The following is an 18,660-nucleotide window of genomic DNA, read 5'->3' as shown; positions in this document are numbered from 1 at the left end:
AATAAATGTCTGCAGCAGAATATAACTGTGATTTTGTATCTGTGGGACACTGCTTGCTTGATTTTCATTTAAACAGTTTGCTGCTAGATAAATGTAACTACTTTTACTGATTAAATATTTATTTCTGATCATAATTACAGAAAAAGTGTATTTTTCTGATTTAAATCTCATTTGTTGTGTTCTCACTCAAATTTGTCCTGATTCCAGAATCTTCCTCCTCGGGAAACGTCTTAATGGACACAACAACAACACGCACCACAACTCGCCCTGTTACCGTCACCATGACGACCACGTCCACCTCCACCACCACCACAACCACCACCACAACCAAATCACCTGGCACGACGACGGCGACGACACCGGTCACGCGGAGCACAACGACAGACCGCCAGCCTCTTCCCGAGGCCTCCATGCGCTCCGTCCCTTCCTCTGTTCTGCCCAATATCGCTGTGGAGTTCTGCAGCCCCATCACCGACTCCACCCTCACCTGGCCCAAAACACGACAGGGTCAGGTTGCCAAGCAGCCGTGCCCGCCTGGAACCATCGGTAAGTTGCTTTTCAAGGAATCACCTATCAACAACCCCCCCCACCCCCTTAAAGCTCATCTTTGATAATCAAAATTACATATTTAAATGTTTTTTTCCTGGGAAAATATTTTTTTCTTGACTTAAAATAGCTTGAATGTAACTGTACAGCCTTGCTTCATTCAGTATACGCTCATCAATGAATATGCAAATTAGGCTACGTTCACACTGTCAGTCCAAATCCGATTCTTTGTGTATCCAATTTTGGTTTGATCTTACATTTTGTTATATTATACTGCTTTGATCTGTTTACTTTTTGCGGTTTTCTACATTATATATAGTGTTAGTTTTGGTGAATTGCATTAAAAACCATTAGGGGGTGTTTGACCTGCAAACATCATCATGATTATTATTTATAATGATAGTGCAATTGTAATAATTAATGATAATTGTTGGTATTATTATTTCACAAAACACTCTATATTGTCCCCTGTTTTTTAATTCATAGATATGCATTTACATTTAATCATTTAGCAGATGCTTTTTATCTAAAGCGAATAATGATGAGAACAACAGAGATTGCCTCTGTTGTTCTCATCATTATTCGCTTTAGATTCCCCAAACCAACAATAGGGGAACAACAGTAGCACAGTACATGTAGCAAGGTTTTTATTTTTAACCCTTAGGTTGTGTTCAGGTCATTTTGACCCGGAGAGGATTTTCTTTTACCCGAAAATGTTAGTTAATATTATTGCAATGGACTAAGACTTACTGACTTCGCTCACATGGGTTATAACTACTTCCCAAAATTGTCGGGGTAATTTGTGTAAAAAAAACATTTCTTTTTTTTTCCTCCTCCACCTTGTTACACTTGTTCCTGATCAGAATCCAAGCTACGAAAAACAGCTATAAATCTCTCGCCACGCCACACCATCACTAAATATTTGACTCAATCCCCCCGCCAACCGGTCCTCCCTCAACTAGGACCGGCCCTGCACCATCATAGATAATAACACGTGAGATTTCAATAATATCTTGACCTCTGAACTAGGTTTCCATTTCAGAAATCTGGTCACCTTAACCTAGAACATGCTAGCAATCATATAGTGACTCCTTGACCAGTTTTTACAAAGCAAATAAACCCGTGTTACTACATGTTTAACACCTTGTTTTGGTAACCCGGGTGTGTTTTTCTCTCCGTGGTTATTAGTCAATCTCTGGATGTGCAGCCAGACGCACAGCGTGAGCACAAATAACACAAACGCAGCACATGCATCAAACACGCCACAGCTCGCCGAGAAACATCCTCCTTTTACTCTCTCTCGTTCTCTTTCTTTTTGTCATCTTCTTTCACCTCTGTCTGTCACTCTGTTTCCTCTGGTTTTCTTTCCCTAAAATGATATTTCCCCTCATTTCTCTTGCTGCATTCTGCTCACATCAAAACATTTCCCGTCCTCCCGACTGCAGACTGGCTGGTTTCCATGGTTTCGGGTGATTGGCAGTTTCTTCATGATTAGTTGTTTGTTCTTGAAGTTTTCAAAGCGCCAGACTGGAGCTGCAGTTGGAGGATTTGTCCTCTGGACATTTCTCAGAGTAACACGTGTCACATTCACATATTCCTAAACTCATTAGTCAAAACAACTGCAACAAAAATATATTTTTTAAAAATACCCAATATATACACTACCATTCAAAAGTTTGTGAAATGAATACTTTTATTCAGCAAGGATGATTTAAATTGATCAAAAGTGAGAGTAAAAACTTGTATATTAAACATTTAATTTGCTTTTGTTCCTCTCTTGTAAGTCTCTTTGGATAAAAGCTTCTGTTAAATTATTGTAAATGTAAAAGCAAATCCATTAATGTAAATGTGAAAAAAATTCAAAAAATAAAAAAACAATTCAAAAAAATAAAAGCAAAAACAAAATTATGTAACAATTTGCATAAATGACTATATATTGCATCAATCTAAAAGTATATGCATAAATGTAAATACATAAATAAATACATAAATTGTAATCAAATCAAAAGCAAAAAAAGTTATGTAAAAAAATCAGTAAATGTAAAAACATTCTAATATAAATAAATTAAAAAGTAATGTAAAACAATTAGCATAAATTGCTGTATATTGCATAAATGTAAATGAATGATTTAATAGATTATAATAAAATTAAAAGCAAAAAAGTTATGTAAAATAATTAGCTATTTTTACAAGGATTAATACATTGATGCAATGTTACTTTTATTATAAACATTCCCGTATATATAGACTAATGGGCTTTATGATTTGGCAGAACAATTTTTTAGGGGTTCAAGCATGAAGTGCTGAAACCCTATTGTAATTGTCCTGATTTTTATTTTTATTCTGCCGTAAAACGAATCGTGCAGACCAAACCGTAAGTGCTAGAGACTTGAAACTTGGCCAGATGGTAGCCAAAAAATTGAGGAGAGGTTGAGAGAGTATGACCCAGATTGGCCAGTAGGTGGGGCTACAGCGATCAAAAGCACGGAACTGCTAATAACTCCTAGACCGTATGTCGTAGACATAATTGTCTTATATAATTGGAAAGCTGGACTCCTGATGAACAAAACGTATATCTCCAATTTCATTTCAAATATTCCGCCATTTTGAATTTTGTTAAAAATCTAGTTTTGCAAACTAGTCCTAGGTTTTTTGCCCGATCGGAACCAATCCAGTGCAAAAATGTTCTCTGGAGTCTGAATATAAATAATTATCGAAAAAAAGGTGAAATTTCAATTCACGGTCGCTAAGGGGTGCCAAAACGAACGTTGTGGGAGGAGCCTATTTTACTATAATGGCTATAACTCGAGAAAGTAAATGAGAAATCTTCACCAAATTCGGTACAAATATGTATGAGTTCAATCTGAGGTCACAGTAAAAAAAACACTAAGTGGCACTATAACATGATAAAAACATAAAAAGGGCTGTGACCACCTGACCATTAGTCCGATTGACTTGAAAATTGGCATGCAGTGTCTTGGTCCAAGGTGCCATATATGTCTTTGAGGACATTGGCGTATCTCGAAAACCATGGCCGCCATCGGCCAATGAAGTTTGAGCACCTATTAGACAAGGTTAACGGAGGCCGATTGGAACGAAACCCGATGGGCATGTTCGACTTATGGCCCTAGAGGTCTGTAAGAATTTTGAAGTAGTTGGCGCCAACGAGTTTTACGGCTCTGTAAGCACGTGGTGTTACACACATCCACACAATATTCATATAATTTTGATAGATCTCCTCATACTGAACAACTTTGCCTCAGGAACCACTGCTGTCAATCAAACCGTTCATTCAATATTCGCAAATATATGAAAAATTTACTTTTGCGAACTAGTCTTAGGTTTTTCGCCCGATCGGAACCAAACCAGTGCAGTACAATTCTCTGGACTCTCTAGATCAATAGAAATTTTGAATTTGGTTGGTTATAAAAGGGTAATTTAGAAAATAGGCGTGGCAAAATACACTCAAAAGCCTATAAATCCTAAACGAAAACTCAGAACTTCACAAAAATTGGTGAGCATATGTGACATAACATTCTAAAGAAGCATGCACAATTTTATGGAGATCGGATCATAGGTGGCACTATAACTTTTAAAAAGCTATGAAAATCATATATTTCCTATGTTAAATTGCCTGTATTGGCTGTAAATGGACTTTTCCATCTATGATGTCAGTGGTTAAATGCTTGCTAAATAAAACTTAATGTCTTTTTACGCATGTGTGTTTAAAGGCCTTAAATGCTTGAACCCCGCTAAATGCTGCTTGCAGCTTTAATTTTTTTATTGTTATCATATGAATAATGCATGCATTTCTTTATTGAACAATGGTGTCTTTAATCAAATTTCTGTGTTTTTGTTGGGTCTGGCTGCAGCAGGACATCTGGAGTGTGTGAATGTGTGTGTCTGTGAGTGATCGCACCTGAGTGCTGATAGAGTCACCCGAGTGGAAGAATATGACATTTTTTTCCCCCCCGTTCTGTCCTTCTAATTAGAGCTGAGAATGAGATGTCTCCCTCCACGAGCATTAATTGACCTTTACCACTGCACTTCAGGGAACACACACACACACACACAAACTGCAGTGATTTTATCTCCATCAGAGGAAGTAATTACACATTCTTTTATGATCACAGACGTTTGATCACAGTGTTTCTTGTCATCTCTTGATAAAGCAGTGAAGGACGGGACTCTTTTAATGTTAATATTTATGTGTTTATGTTCCTATAACAAAGCATGATATGAACACACAACAGTGAAAGGCAGAAATGGCTCATTTCTCTGTGCAGGGACGGCCATGTTTGCCTGCCAGGGGCCCGAGGGACTGTGGGACCAGCAGGGGCCCGACCTCAGCAACTGCACCTCCACATGGGTCAACATCGTCAACCAGAAGGTTTAAGAACACACACACACACACACACACACACACACACACACACACACACACACACACACACACACACACACACACACGCACACACGCGCACACACACATATATAATAATAACAATTATTAGTAATATTATTATCAATAACTGTTATTATTATTATTATATATATATATTTTTAAGCTATATCGGGGCTAGAGTTTTTATCTTAGTGATTTTGTATCCCTAAAACTGCGTCCCAATATCCTTATGGTTAAATTGACTGTAAATACACTTTTTAAGCTTATAGCCTTGATGTTTACATCCCTGAGAATTTTTTTTTATCTAAAATGACTTTCATGACATCAGGGTTGCCCAATCCTGCTCCTGCCGATTCTGCACAGTTCATCTCCAACCCTAATCAAACACACCTGCCTTTAATTTTCAAGTGATCCTGAAGACCTTAATTGGTTGCTTCAGGTGTGTTTGATTAGGGTTGGAGATGAACTGTGCAGGACAGTCGATTGGCAGGAGCAGGATTGGGTAACCCTGCTGTACATAGTATCGCTCATGGATTTACTGGGAAGCAAGTAACCCATGACCTTGGTATTGTTTATCGTCACGCTCTACTGTTTGAGCTACAGGAACACTAACACCTATTCTAACACCTTCAGTTTTGCTGACTGTCAGAAAGCTGCATTTTTATGCAGCGTAATAATTTTAGTAGATCAGTTCATTCAGATGGTTCGTGTAAATGAACCAGATAAAAAACCAAACATTCAAAAGATTTTGTTAAAGGTGATGGTGCAGTTTGTGCTATGTTAAACACAGTCTCTTATGCCAGCTTAATATGCAAAGACAGTGGTGACTAAGCAAATTGTTGGTTGGACCCCCTGAAAAGTATTACAGTGTATTACTCACACACAAACACACACACACACACACACTCACACTCACACTCACACTCACACTCACACACTTATGAACTCACATTCACTCCAGTTTGTGTGATGAGTTTTGACTCAGTGTTCACTGTGTGTGTGTTGTAGATCAGAGCTGGTGAACCTGCTGCCATAATCTCCCGTGAGCTTTCCGAACAGACCAAGGGCCACATGCATGCGGGGGACATCACCTACACCGTACGGGCCATGGGTCACCTCATCGACCTGCTGGACATCCAGCTCCGGAATCTCACCCCTGGGGGAAAAGACAGCGCCGCCCGGAGCCTCAACAAGGTACTGTGTGTATCATACAACAATAAAATATCAAATAAACTCAACATTTATCAGTCAAATGTCAAGTCAAGTCAAATTTATTTCTATTATGCTTTTCACTATACACATTGTTCCAAAGCAGATTTACAGAAATCTTGGTGATGTTGATGTAAGGGATAATGTACATCCAGACGGTTATCTCAGAATAAACCCCCGACAGGGTGATGAGGACACCGGCGCGAAGCGTCGTTATATATAACAAATATAAACTTTGTTATAATGAGAGGATTTACTAGCGTGCAGAACCCCCTCAAAAATGGCTGAGTTTTTGTTTAGTGCTAACTTAAACACCTCTGATTGGCCATTGCATTCAAGAAATCAGCAGATATGCTTGTGATTGGCTACATTTCTCAACACTGCAAAACATGCTGTAAATAGAAACCTGTGACGCTCTCCAAAGCGCAAACACGATATGCACTACAGCGTTTGCCAAATTTGTTTAGCCAATAAGATATTACGGAGAAAACCAATCCTAGACCAGCAGTTATGGGCAGCTTTTCCCTCTAAAAGCAATCAGAAGCAAACAAAGCAGAATAGTAATGGATGTACAGTTAGCCGGTCATTATTACAAAAATAAACCCTGACTGGGTGATCGAGACCCTGGTGCAAAGCTCATTACACAGCTACTTACCAGATGCATAAATAAAGGGACATGAAATATTGATCTGAGTTGAAATTATTCTGTTATGTGAGACGAAAGAGAGCACAGAGTGTACACTAGCAATGAATAAAATCTCTGCTTCATGTTGGAGTCCTGATCAATCTGTCAGTATTTATCTTGTGATAATGACCGTCTGACTAGTATTATCCTGCTTATTACACGGCTACTTAAAGGTGCACTCAGACATTTTTTTTCTCATTAGTGAAGGAAGCAACTTTGGTTCTCTTATTTGTAAAACAGTGAAAACATACAAAACTCTAAGGCTGCATTTACACTGCAGATGCCCAATTCCGATTTGTTTTGACTATATCCGATTTTTTTGAAGACCTGCTTACATCTTCTCAAAGTGATCCATATCCGATATCTGCATTTACACTATACACTTGGCGAAAAAAACGAAGGTAGTCGTCTGACCCGGTTAAGCTTAGGCCGAAAAGGAAGTAAAACAGCGTGATCTACAATGGACGCAGATGATATGATAATACAAGCTTTTCCCTTTCCACACCATCTTTAAAGGTTACTGTCTCTTCGCCCCAAAGGCTCAAAAGATAAAACTTCAGCATAAATCCACTGGGTTGAGCCTTCGTCCTTCATTGCGCCATTGAAAAGAGTCATGTGATGGCTGTTAGTGTCCACCTGAGTTGACGTAATTTGCCACTGTTGCTTTTTCAGTGACGTATAAACTCGCATTGACAGGGGAATCCGATCTGTCCTCTTACATGGCAGACGCAAATGCATATGTCTGGTTCATAACAGATTTATTTCAACATATGAATGAAGCCTGAAACTGATCTGAGAATATCGGAATCCATGTGTTGTTTTCCTGCTTACACGTTTGTGGGTCATATCCGATCTGTGTATGACGTATATGGTGACTTTCTTCTTTCAGACGAATACAGTCGGAGATATATAAAAAAAAAAATGTCTTGGCTCTTCCAAGCTTTATAATGGCAGTGAATGGAGGATGAGCTTTTGAAGCCTGAAAAAGCATATCCATCCATCATAAAAGTACTCCACACGACTCCAGTGGGTTAATAAAGGCCTTCTGAATTGAAGCAATGCATTTGTATAAGGAAAATATCCATATTTAAAACTTTATAAGCTAAAATAACTAGCTTATGAATCTCATAAGCGTCGTGGAAGACGCCCTTTGAAGCTAAACACGGACGTGTATGGTTGCAAGCCAGAGCATGATGGAACCTGTGACGATTAGTCTACTATTAAAGCATTAATTTGATGTAAACAATAGGTCTACATAATATTCACAGATGCAGTTCATATGGGACATAATGTATTAGCTCTAACATTTAATAACATTTTTATATCACAGGTCTTACTTGGACTTTATAACTTGCAATTGCGAGTTTATACAATTCTGAAAAAAAAAAAGAAAAGAAAAAAAACACCATTACAGGACATAAACTCGCAACTCTGAGGAAAGAAGATAGAATAACGAGTTTATATCTCGTAATTCAGATTTTTCTTTTTAAAAATGTGAGAGATAATCTCGGTTTTACCTTTTTTTTATTCTTTCATTCTGTGGCTTCTATAGACTGCTACTGCATAACGATCATTTTCTGCCACCAGGTAGGCAACACCCACAAAAACCTCATCACAACACATAAATGGTGATGTTAGCATGTTTCTAAGCTAATACCACAATGCACTAAGCAAATATTGTGTCAATTTGTCCCTTTTAATCAATAGTTTACAGAACCGAATGAAAATCCAGGTGTTCTCCAGCATATCCTGCCAAAGTGCTGCTAATTTAGCAGAATATCCTTGAAAACTTGCCATTAAGTGCATTTGAATGTCTTTCAAAGACTCAATGCCATGAATCTCACAAGCATTGCCAAATACAGTACATTTCTCTTCCTCAGAAATGTACATTGAATTCAACATGGCAACTTGTATATTGCGTCCAGGTGGACATAAAAAACTTAACTTTGAATAAAATGGGTAAAGGCCAGCCAATCAGATTAGAGCTGGTGGAGTTTGTGAATTTTACATGCAAAATGCATCAAACCGTTCTTAGACGTGCCGCCTGAGGCTGAAAATCAAACTAGTTTGATGTATCCAGACTCCATTCATTGGACGTCATGACACATAGTCTAGACCAGTTTAGACGTGATACGTGACAATGGTTTGGAAAAGCTAATCATAACTTATTGTTATTAGTTTTTACTTTACCAGAAGACAAAAAAAAAAAAAAAAAAAAAAGAGTGAGCAAGATAAAGCGTGAATGAGAAACTTCCTCTTTGATGCAGTCAGTATGGAGAGCAGGAGGAGGAGAGCAGTGGGTGTTTTTTTAATGATGTCCGTGTTTGTCAGGATGAATGATCCCCTGTGTTTCTCCTCACAGTCAGCCGTCCGTTTAAAAATAGGTTTCACTCGGGCGAAGAAAAACTCTCACCGTCCTGAGCCTCCTATCGCTCTGAGGACAGTATGCGGCATGAATAATCACCGCCGTTATTAAAGTTTCTGTGGAGTTAAAGAGGTTCGCTTTGGCGTTATTTTCTCCAGACCTGCGTGTTGTTTGTCGTCACACGCTGACGTCTAGATCAGACACTCAGTGAACAAAGACAATTTATTTAGACATTGTGTGCGAGTGTAGGTGTGTACTAATATTACACAGGGTCCTAAATTAACAATCCCAGGAACCAAGTGCCAATAAAATTTGGCTTCAGTGAGAAAATTAAATATAAGGCGATAACTTTAGGAATTGCAATATTCACAATCCATGCAATTAATTCAAATGTTCCAACCCTATACATATTATATTAAGACAAACTTTAAAGACCCTTTATGCAAGCAAGTGCTCAAGTTACAGAAAAGTTACATTTGGGAGGAGTATGTTTACATGTGGTTTCAACAACCAGATGCATTTACATTTGTCCAGTTTCATCTGGAATGTTTCTCAGACCAACTCCTGAAGTGGTTTGAGTGATCGGATTTAAATCCGTCTTGAAAGCGTTTCCGAGGGCATATACACCTGGGACCCTATTTTAACGATTTAAGCGCATGGTATAAAGTGCACTACGCAAGTGCACAGGAATACAACTGGAAAGATTGGTAAGGGCAGCTGAAGTGGAGATTTCTGGCTCAGAGTATGAGAAAAAAACCATTTTGAGAAAACGGCCTTTAAAGATTTGTATTGTAAAAATTCTTACTTTTTTAGTGGAAACAACTATTTACAGACAAAATATCTTATCAAATCATTAGCAATCAACAATACAAACTAAAACACATCAAAACTTATAACACAGCATTTATGGCCTTCAACTGAACTGAACCCCAGTAAAAAACAGTCAAAAACACACTCTGGAAATGTCAAAGCACGTCACGTGATGCATCTGAACGAATCACATTGTCAGATATTTACATCAGCCAATGAGATTTCGCTTTTAGAGTTAAATGCCCCATTGTACTTTCACGATTGGTTGGTGATAAAAAGGAAATGACCATATTTGGATCCGACAACATTGTACAGGAGAGAGAGAGCTTTCCAACGGTATATGTGATGACAGCGATCGCGGGGCAGCGGGATGATTTAGAACGCCAACTTTTGTTGAATTTATGAGAAATCTACAGACGCAAATAGACAAAGTGTAGTAAAATAAAGACCTAAATGCGTATTTTGGACTTTTTTTCACCACAAGTCTGAAAGAAGACATGTTATTGAAGACAAATAGTCCAAAATCTCAAAATTGGCCAGTGAAAAAAAAAAAAAACGATGCTTTTGCCTGCCCCTTAAACAACGTGGTGCAGGATGTGAAAATGATAACTGCGTCGAGCTAAAACTACATTGTGCCGAGTGTATGATAGGGCCCCTGGTCTTAAAACACATGAAGTGACCAGGCCCCTATCCTCAGAACTGCCATTGTTTTCTGTAAAATAACACAATTATAATTAAATTGTTTGCGTTTTGCAAACACTTTTATCCAAAGTGACTACAATGCACTAAATGCATTGATCAGTTCATGCATTTCCTGGGAATCAAACCCAAGACCTTGGTGCTTCTAGCGGCAGGCGCTAAAGGAACGCTCAAAATGAATTAACTTGGCTGTAATTTTCAGATTGGGAAGCCCAACCATGGAACACAGACACCTGTTTTAACGCATCTTCTGTGAAATTCACACTTTCTTTCCACCCACATTTCTGCAAACTTCACTTTCCACAGCAGCAGTGATCAGTGAGCGTCACACTCACACCTTTTGACGGAGGCCGTTACACTCCCCTCGCCTTCATGCTAATTAATCTAAGCGGTCATTTTAAACCCAATCTGCCTTTGAATTTCACAGCTGGTTGATTTAAGCAGAGGTAGAGCTTCAGACTCAACCAACATCTGCTTCAATACATAGATCACTGATTTAAAACAGATCAGCTCTGTTCAGAATCTAGTGAGCCATCTATTGCCACTACGTCTTAACAACATTAGCAGCGGCTTGTGCAAAAATATTGAACAAAAGCACACTAGAGACTGAGACTTAGCTAACAATATGATACAAACAAATATTAAATTGTGCCATTTTAATTACATGCATCTATTCTTATTGATCCTTTTCAGTGTTGAATTCAGTGTTAAATTTGTATTTTTCATATACTATTATAGTTTATTCATATTCAGCTTTTTTTTTTTATGATTTTCATTTTTTTTAATATATATACAGTACCAGTCAAAAGTTTGGAAACACTACTATTTTTAATGCTTTTGCAAGAAGTCTCTTATGCTCATCAAGCCTGCAGTAAAAAAAAACAAAAAAAAAACAGTAAAATTATGAAATATTATTACAATTTAAAATAATGGTTCTCTTTTTTAATATACTTTAAAATGTAATTTATTTTTGTGATGCAAAGCTGAATTTTCATCAGCAAGTACTCCAGTCTTTGGTGTCTTATGATCCTTCAGAAATCATTCTAATATGATAATTTGATACTCAGTTATTATCAATGATGGAAACAGTTGTGCTGTTTAATATATTTTTTTGGAATACTTTTTTCAGGATTCATTGATGAGTAAAACGTTAACAGCATTTATTCATAAAAACAGCATTTATTCAAAATAAAAACATTTCTAACAATATAAATCGTTACCATCACCTTTTATCAATTTAACGCATTCTTGTTGAATTAAAGTACTAATTTCTTTAAAAAAAAAAAGTTATTGTTCCCAAACTTTTGAACGGTAGTGTATATTGTTACAAAAGATTTCTATTCTAAATAAATACAGTTCTTTTAAACTTTTTATTCATCAAATAATCCTGAAAAAAGTATCTCAGGTTATAAAAAAATATTAAGCAGCACATCTGTTTCCAACATTGATCATAAATCAGCATATTAGAATGATTTCTGAAGAATCATAAGACACCAAAGACTGGAGTACTTGCTGATGAAAATTCAGCTTTGCATCACAAAAATAAATTACATTTTAAAGTATATTAAAAAAAGAGAACCATTATTTTAAATTGTAATAATATTTCATAATATTACGTTTTTTTTTTTTGTTTTTTTTTTTAACTGCAGGCTTGATGAGCATAAGAGACTTCTTTCAAAAGCATTAAAAATAGTAGTGTTTCCAAACTTTTGACTGGTACTGTATATTCTCATTTAGCATTTATTTATTTTATTTCAGTTTTAGTAATTTTAGTACTTAAACTTCATTTTAAGTTTTAATTGCATGGAATTTCATTAATGTCTTTTTTATTATTCAATGTTGAAATTAGTGATATTTTAGTATTGTTTATATACTAATATGGTGTTTATTCAAATTTTGAATTAGATTTTTGTATTTTAAGTTTTCATTTTAATTTCAGTTTGTTTTTAGTAATTTTGTTACATGATTATGTCAGTTGTATTATTATTTATTATTATTTTTATTTTTATTTAGTTAACTTATTTTTATTTCAGTTTTAGTAATTGTAGTATTTCAGTTCATTTCATTTCAGTTAGTTACCAAGGCAGTTGAATTTTTTTCATCTAATATTTATTTCAGATTTATTTCAAAATGATTTTTCATAGTTTGAGTTAACAATAACAACACGGATTCAAATGACACATGTATTTATAATCATTCTCCATGTTCAAAATAGCATACTAACATACTACTCTTGCTATTTCTGCAGTATATGTAAGCGATTAAAATTATGCCAAATTTTTGTTTAACTACTAAATTAGTGAAAGAAACTGTGCTGAAAATATTATTGCACAATGCAATGCTTTTGACTTGACCTTTTCATACGACACGCATCTCCTTCTTGACTCGTTATTTGTTTGTCCTGCCAAATATAAACATAGTTATTTCCAAAATGCTAACTGGATGTCACTCTGGATTACTGAAATTATCATATGAGAACATGGCAGGAAGGTATCCATTACTTTCATGTGCTTTTCAGATTGTAAAGATAGGGTACAGACGTACAGTCAGCAACGCTGCGCCGAAATGTTTTAAAACACTGTCAGTCGAGAATCCCTTGATTTTGCGACATTGGGCCGAGCCAAAGAGCTTTGAAACACTAAAGGCAAGATCAAGATACTTTACAGAGTAGGGAACCTGAAGAGGCGCTAACAGGAGCTGCTAAAGACTGAAAGTAATGTGCTGATCTGCAGGAGAGCTGTGATCTCAGACAGGTGCTGCTAAAGATGGCTGCCGTCACACAGAATCATCCCGCATTAACATTCGGGCACCAGCAGAGATGGGACGACAAACCTGCCTGCTATTTATTTTTATCTGTTCCCATCACTTGCTCTTCCTCTGTGAGACTCAATAATTAATGGACTACAAACACACACACACACACGGGCCTCGCTGCTCTTTACCCATGTGGGGACGAGAAGAGTTTGTGCGCAATCACAACTACAATCAGAAGCTGTCAAACTGAAGGCCCGGTTCTTCAAAACGGCCTAAACCAGATTAAAAACCTTTTACCCTGTCTAAATGTAAAAACATGGAATCTTGGTATTGGGGTCAAAGAAGTCTGAATTTATTTGATCAAATATACAGTGAAAACATTGATATTGTGAAATAGTATTACAATGTAAAATAACTGTTTTCTATGTGAATATATTTTAAAATGTAATTTATTCCTGTGATTAAATTACTCTCTACAGTCTTCAGTGTCACATGATCCCTCAGAAATCATTCTAATATACTGATTGGCTGCTCAAGAAATGGATTATTATCAATGTTGTTGATTAATAAAAAGTTCAAAAGGGTGGTGTGGTGCAATGGATAAGACACATGCCTTTGGTGTGAGAGACCCGGGTTCAAATCCACTGTGAGACACCAATGTGTCCCTGAGCAAGACACTTAACCCCTAGTTGCTCCAGAGGCGTGCGACCTCTGACATCTATAGCAATTGTAAGTCGCTTTGGATAAAAGCGTCAGCTAAATGAATAAAAATGTTAAAATGTAAAATGTAAAAGAACAGCATTTATTTGAAATCTTTTGTAATATTCTAAGTTTCTTTACTGTCACTTTTGATCAATTTAATGCATGAATAAAAAGGACTCCAGACTTTTGAACGGAAATGTATGTTACATAACCTTAGAGTAATATGTAGTTTTGATAATCAATTGAAATTAAAATGTTATAAAAGGTAATTCAATTGGAGATCATTTATTTTTTCTTTCTTTCTTTTAGAACTTGCTGAAGATAGAATTATTTATAATAAATCAATGACAACCAGGGCAAAAAAACGTCGCGTTACAATTTTAATGACAAGCAGTTGAAGTTTTTGGATCTGTCTCATACATGCAAAAGTGGATTAATCTTTTCCTCTGGGTTCAGTAGGATGTGATTTATGTAAATGATGCGCTTTCAAAGCCTCTCTCACACCAAACGCAAATGACTCTTTAAATAGAACAGAATAGAAACTATAGATTCCCGTGGAGCTATTCATAATGGGGATGAACATTCACTTTGTACAATTCACTTGCACATCAACACAGATTCTGTATTCCTTTAACACATTCAATAATACAGAAAGGTGCATTAGATTGCATCAACTATGGGACAGAATTTGCTTTTGTTCAACCCAGTGATTATTTGCTTGAAGATGCTTTGTTGTGTTTGGTGTGAAAATCCTTGAGAGTGTTACATTTTCTGCTTGATACTAAAGCAACTCGTTTTCTTTGGGTTTTCAGCTGCAGAAAAGGGAGCGTTCATGTCGATATTTTGTCCAGGTATTTTTCCTCTTTATATTTATACCACTTTCATCACATCTGCTGTGGCTTCCATCCCAGTGTGTGTGTGTTTGAGCTCATGCATTTCTCTTCATTTGCACTTAAGCCATGTTCCCCATGTTTTTGTTTTTGTTTTTGTCAAATGAGGCCTTGACATATTTTCAACTTCACCTCTGCAAATTACCCATAATAATCCACACGCTCTTAAACACTTCTATTTGAAAAAAAAAAAAAAAAGAAGTACACTGTAGCATACTTTTAATTATTATGGTAATAGTATGCTTTAAATGAATATACTTAACACTCTGACACTTAATTGCATGTTAATTGCAATTAAATGAAAATGTATTTTAGTTTAAATTTATATTAAATGCAGTTATTGACATTTAGAGTGATTTTGTGACTCATTTAAGTAAGACTTAAATTACACCTTTATATGTAAATGTATCATTCTATTTTCTTTGAAATATGATTAGTGTACAGCAAAATATATACAGCATTTATGGTAACCTAAAATATATTTTAATGTAATTTCTATTGAAACATGTATGTCATGTATTTAAATATAGATTTTAAGTACACATTTTTGAAGATGAATTTACAGTTTAGTGCATTTAAAATATATTAACTTTTAAATATATTGAAAAGCACACTAGAGTTAAAATTATTATAATCAAGTACTTTACTTCTTTAAAGCACCACAAAATATTATTAAAACATAATGATTTGAAATGTACTTTAAAGTAAAACTTATGTAAAGTGCACTTATTAAAAGTGTACCCTAGTGAGAAAAAGTATACTTTATTGTATTTGAAATATATTCCCTTTTTCAATAGTACATTGCAAATATACTAACAAAAATTGTACTATCCTTAATTATATAAAAAATATATTAGCATCATGCTTTTACCTATTTTCACAATACTTTTAAAAATACAAAACTTTTAACACACTTTAAAATAATTGTAATATTTAATAATACAATAATTTAAAATAATACTTTAGTATATTTTAGAAAAATATATTTTAGAAAAATATACTTGAAGTGATTTTTTTTTTTTTTTTTTTTTTTTACATTGACCACATAAGTGTATTTATTTGCACTTTATTAAAAATATATTTTAGGTATATTTTAACTGTTTGCTGGAAATGATCATTGTAACAATGCATTTAAAGTATACTTTAAAAATACATTATAGTATACAATAGTATTTTGTACAAAGTATAGCTAAGTTTTATTTGTTTATATCATTAACACACTTGAAGTATACTGATAATTAGTCTGGCTGCAAGTATACTTAGCATATATATATATATATATATATATTCTTTTTTAATTTTTTTCACCAAGGTAATTAAAAGAGTAGTTCACCCACAAATTTTAATACTGTCATCATTTACTCATCCTCAAGTTGTTCCAAACCTGTATGAGTTTCTTTCTTGCTGAAAACAAAAGAGGATATTTTGAAGGGCCCCATTGACTTGGGGGTACCCATATTCTTCAAAATAGCTTCTTTTGTGTTCAGCAGAAGAACAAAATTCATACAGGTTTGGAACAACTTGACAGATCTTTCATTTTTGGGTGAACTATCCCTTTAAGTGTTAAAAAACAGTCATGAAAGTCAGACTCTCTTTAAGTACACTTAAGTGGCCTTTTATTTCATTAATATTATATTATCTGCTCACCTACTAACCTAAATGCTGTAATAAGATCTACTTTTGTTCACAGCCTCATTATTACCCATATTTTTGTGGGTTTCATTTTTAATTATTTTTTTGCATCAACGAGAGCAGCTGTGCTTACTGTCTTTTAAAGTAAATTAGTTTTAGCTCTAGGTCACTTTATTAAGCTATAGGTTAGAATTAACTGTTTTTAACATTAATAATAATAATCATTATAAATGTTTCTTGAGCAGCTAATCAGCATATTATAATGATTTCTGAAGGATCATGTGACACTGAAGACTGGAGTAATGATGCTGAAAATTCAGCTTTACCACCACAGGAATAAATTACATTTGTAAATGTATAACAATATAGAAAAAAAATATATATATATATATTTTATATTGTACAGACATGAAGGTTTCAGAAAGCACAGCTGGTCTCAGATTAAGTCGCCTGCAGCTTTTTGCTTGGGCTGTCTGCACCCCCGTCAGGTCATGTGATTGTCAACTTTCCCAGCATGCACTTGACGATTGTTGAGCAGCTATCTTGACCCATCAGAGGTGGCGGTTTCTGCCTTCAGCATATGACATTGATGAAGTCTACCCTGAATGTGACGCGTGAGGCGAGTGCAGGCGATGCTTTTTTGTGTGTTAGTTCAGATGTCAAAGATCATGATGCTGCTGAAGATGCTGCTTGCTTACTTCTTTATGACTTACTAGTAATGCTGCGTTCACATTAGAGCTTGTATCTTAAATCCAAATCTGTATGGTGGACTCTAAGTATTACTTGTGGAAGTGATGGTGTAAAATTTAGTGGTGTCCCATTAGTGTTGTCACGATACCAAAATTATTGTTTCGATACCGATACCAAGTCAAGTATTGTGATTTCGATACTTTTTCGATACTTTTCCTGAAAGGGAGAAACACTCTCAAATATCATTGCTGTGCTTTATTTTAAAACCGGGACAACATTCTAATCATATAACACACTAATAAATGAACATATGAACAGCAGATATATTAAACATTTGAACAAAATATGAAATATAAAAATATAAAAAATAAATTAGAGCAATGACATTCAAGGTAATTTTTTTTTATAAATTTAGCAGCATTATCTCATTTATCATAAGAAACATAAGAGCTTTATCTTGATTCTGAACTTTGAATAAAAATATGAACAGCGATTATATTAAACAATGTTTAATATTGGTAACATATGATAAGCCTCATTGGTGATATATTTGACATGTGGGGAGAGAGTTGTGGAAGGCCTATACTTAATGTTAAACATAAATATATAGCAGCAAAGACAACGTCGGCAGTGTTGACGGCAAAATAGGCTACAGAAATTCGTTCTGTATTGAGAGGTGCAATATTTGAAAATCGATAATATTTTTTTAAATTACATTTATATTGTATTTATGTCAAAACTTTCAAACATCAAAATGTCATTTATTAATATGTATTCGTGTCAAATGACATAGAAACATCTTTTCCTATTCTATTTTGCCTGGGAACGCTTCCAACACGCTTGCGTGACGCGTGAAAAATAGGCGTCGGTTCTATTTATAGCATGCAGGCGTTTTCCGCGCGTCTCGAGCTGCTCCCAGACGCGTGTGTCACACAGACAGTTAGCATGGGAGCCGAAATAAAAACAGACACGACACGCAGCCAGTGTGTCGCCGGCTTTACAAATCTGGAACGCGGTCATTTTTAGAAGTATCGATACTAATAAATTAAGGAATCGTGACGTTTTTAATTTCCGATTTACTTTTTAAGTATTGGTGCACCGTGCAACAGAGCAAGGTAGGCAACGTACTTCCATATGTCACTCCTCGCGTCATCTTTTTCTACGAGTCGTGGACCACTTGTGCTCGCACATGCAGCCATCTCGCTGTAGTGTTTTGTCACATGACACTGACAGCGGCAGGTTCTTTGCTGCGTGCGTCAGGAAAAAAACACAG

The 18,660-nt window shown here is 35.5% G+C and overlaps 1 protein-coding gene across 5 annotated transcripts in view; it reads left to right on the top strand.

The window, feature by feature from the left end:
* Window positions 1–18,660, top strand: part of LOC311287784 (adhesion G protein-coupled receptor L3) — a 308,150-nt gene that overhangs the window by 213,150 nt on the left and 76,340 nt on the right. For 4 of the 5 annotated variants that reach the window (XM_084404834.1, XM_084404833.1, XM_084404832.1 and 1 more), the window contains exons 7-10: window positions 208–546; window positions 4,833–4,936; window positions 5,960–6,145; window positions 14,988–15,026. In XM_084404834.1, coding sequence (XP_084260960.1) covers window positions 208–546; window positions 4,833–4,936; window positions 5,960–6,145; window positions 14,988–15,026 — 668 coding nt within the window. The remainder of the gene's footprint in view (window positions 1–207; window positions 547–4,832; window positions 4,937–5,959; window positions 6,146–14,987; window positions 15,027–18,660) is intronic. The other variant, XM_084404835.1, reaches the window with a different exon arrangement.

This window comes from Rutilus rutilus (assembly GCF_951802725.1).
Source record: "Rutilus rutilus genome assembly, chromosome: 3".
Taxonomy (NCBI): domain Eukaryota; kingdom Metazoa; phylum Chordata; class Actinopteri; order Cypriniformes; family Leuciscidae; genus Rutilus; species Rutilus rutilus.
The sequence above is the reverse complement of the archived record's forward strand: the minus strand, read 5'-3'. Positions and strand labels throughout refer to the sequence as shown.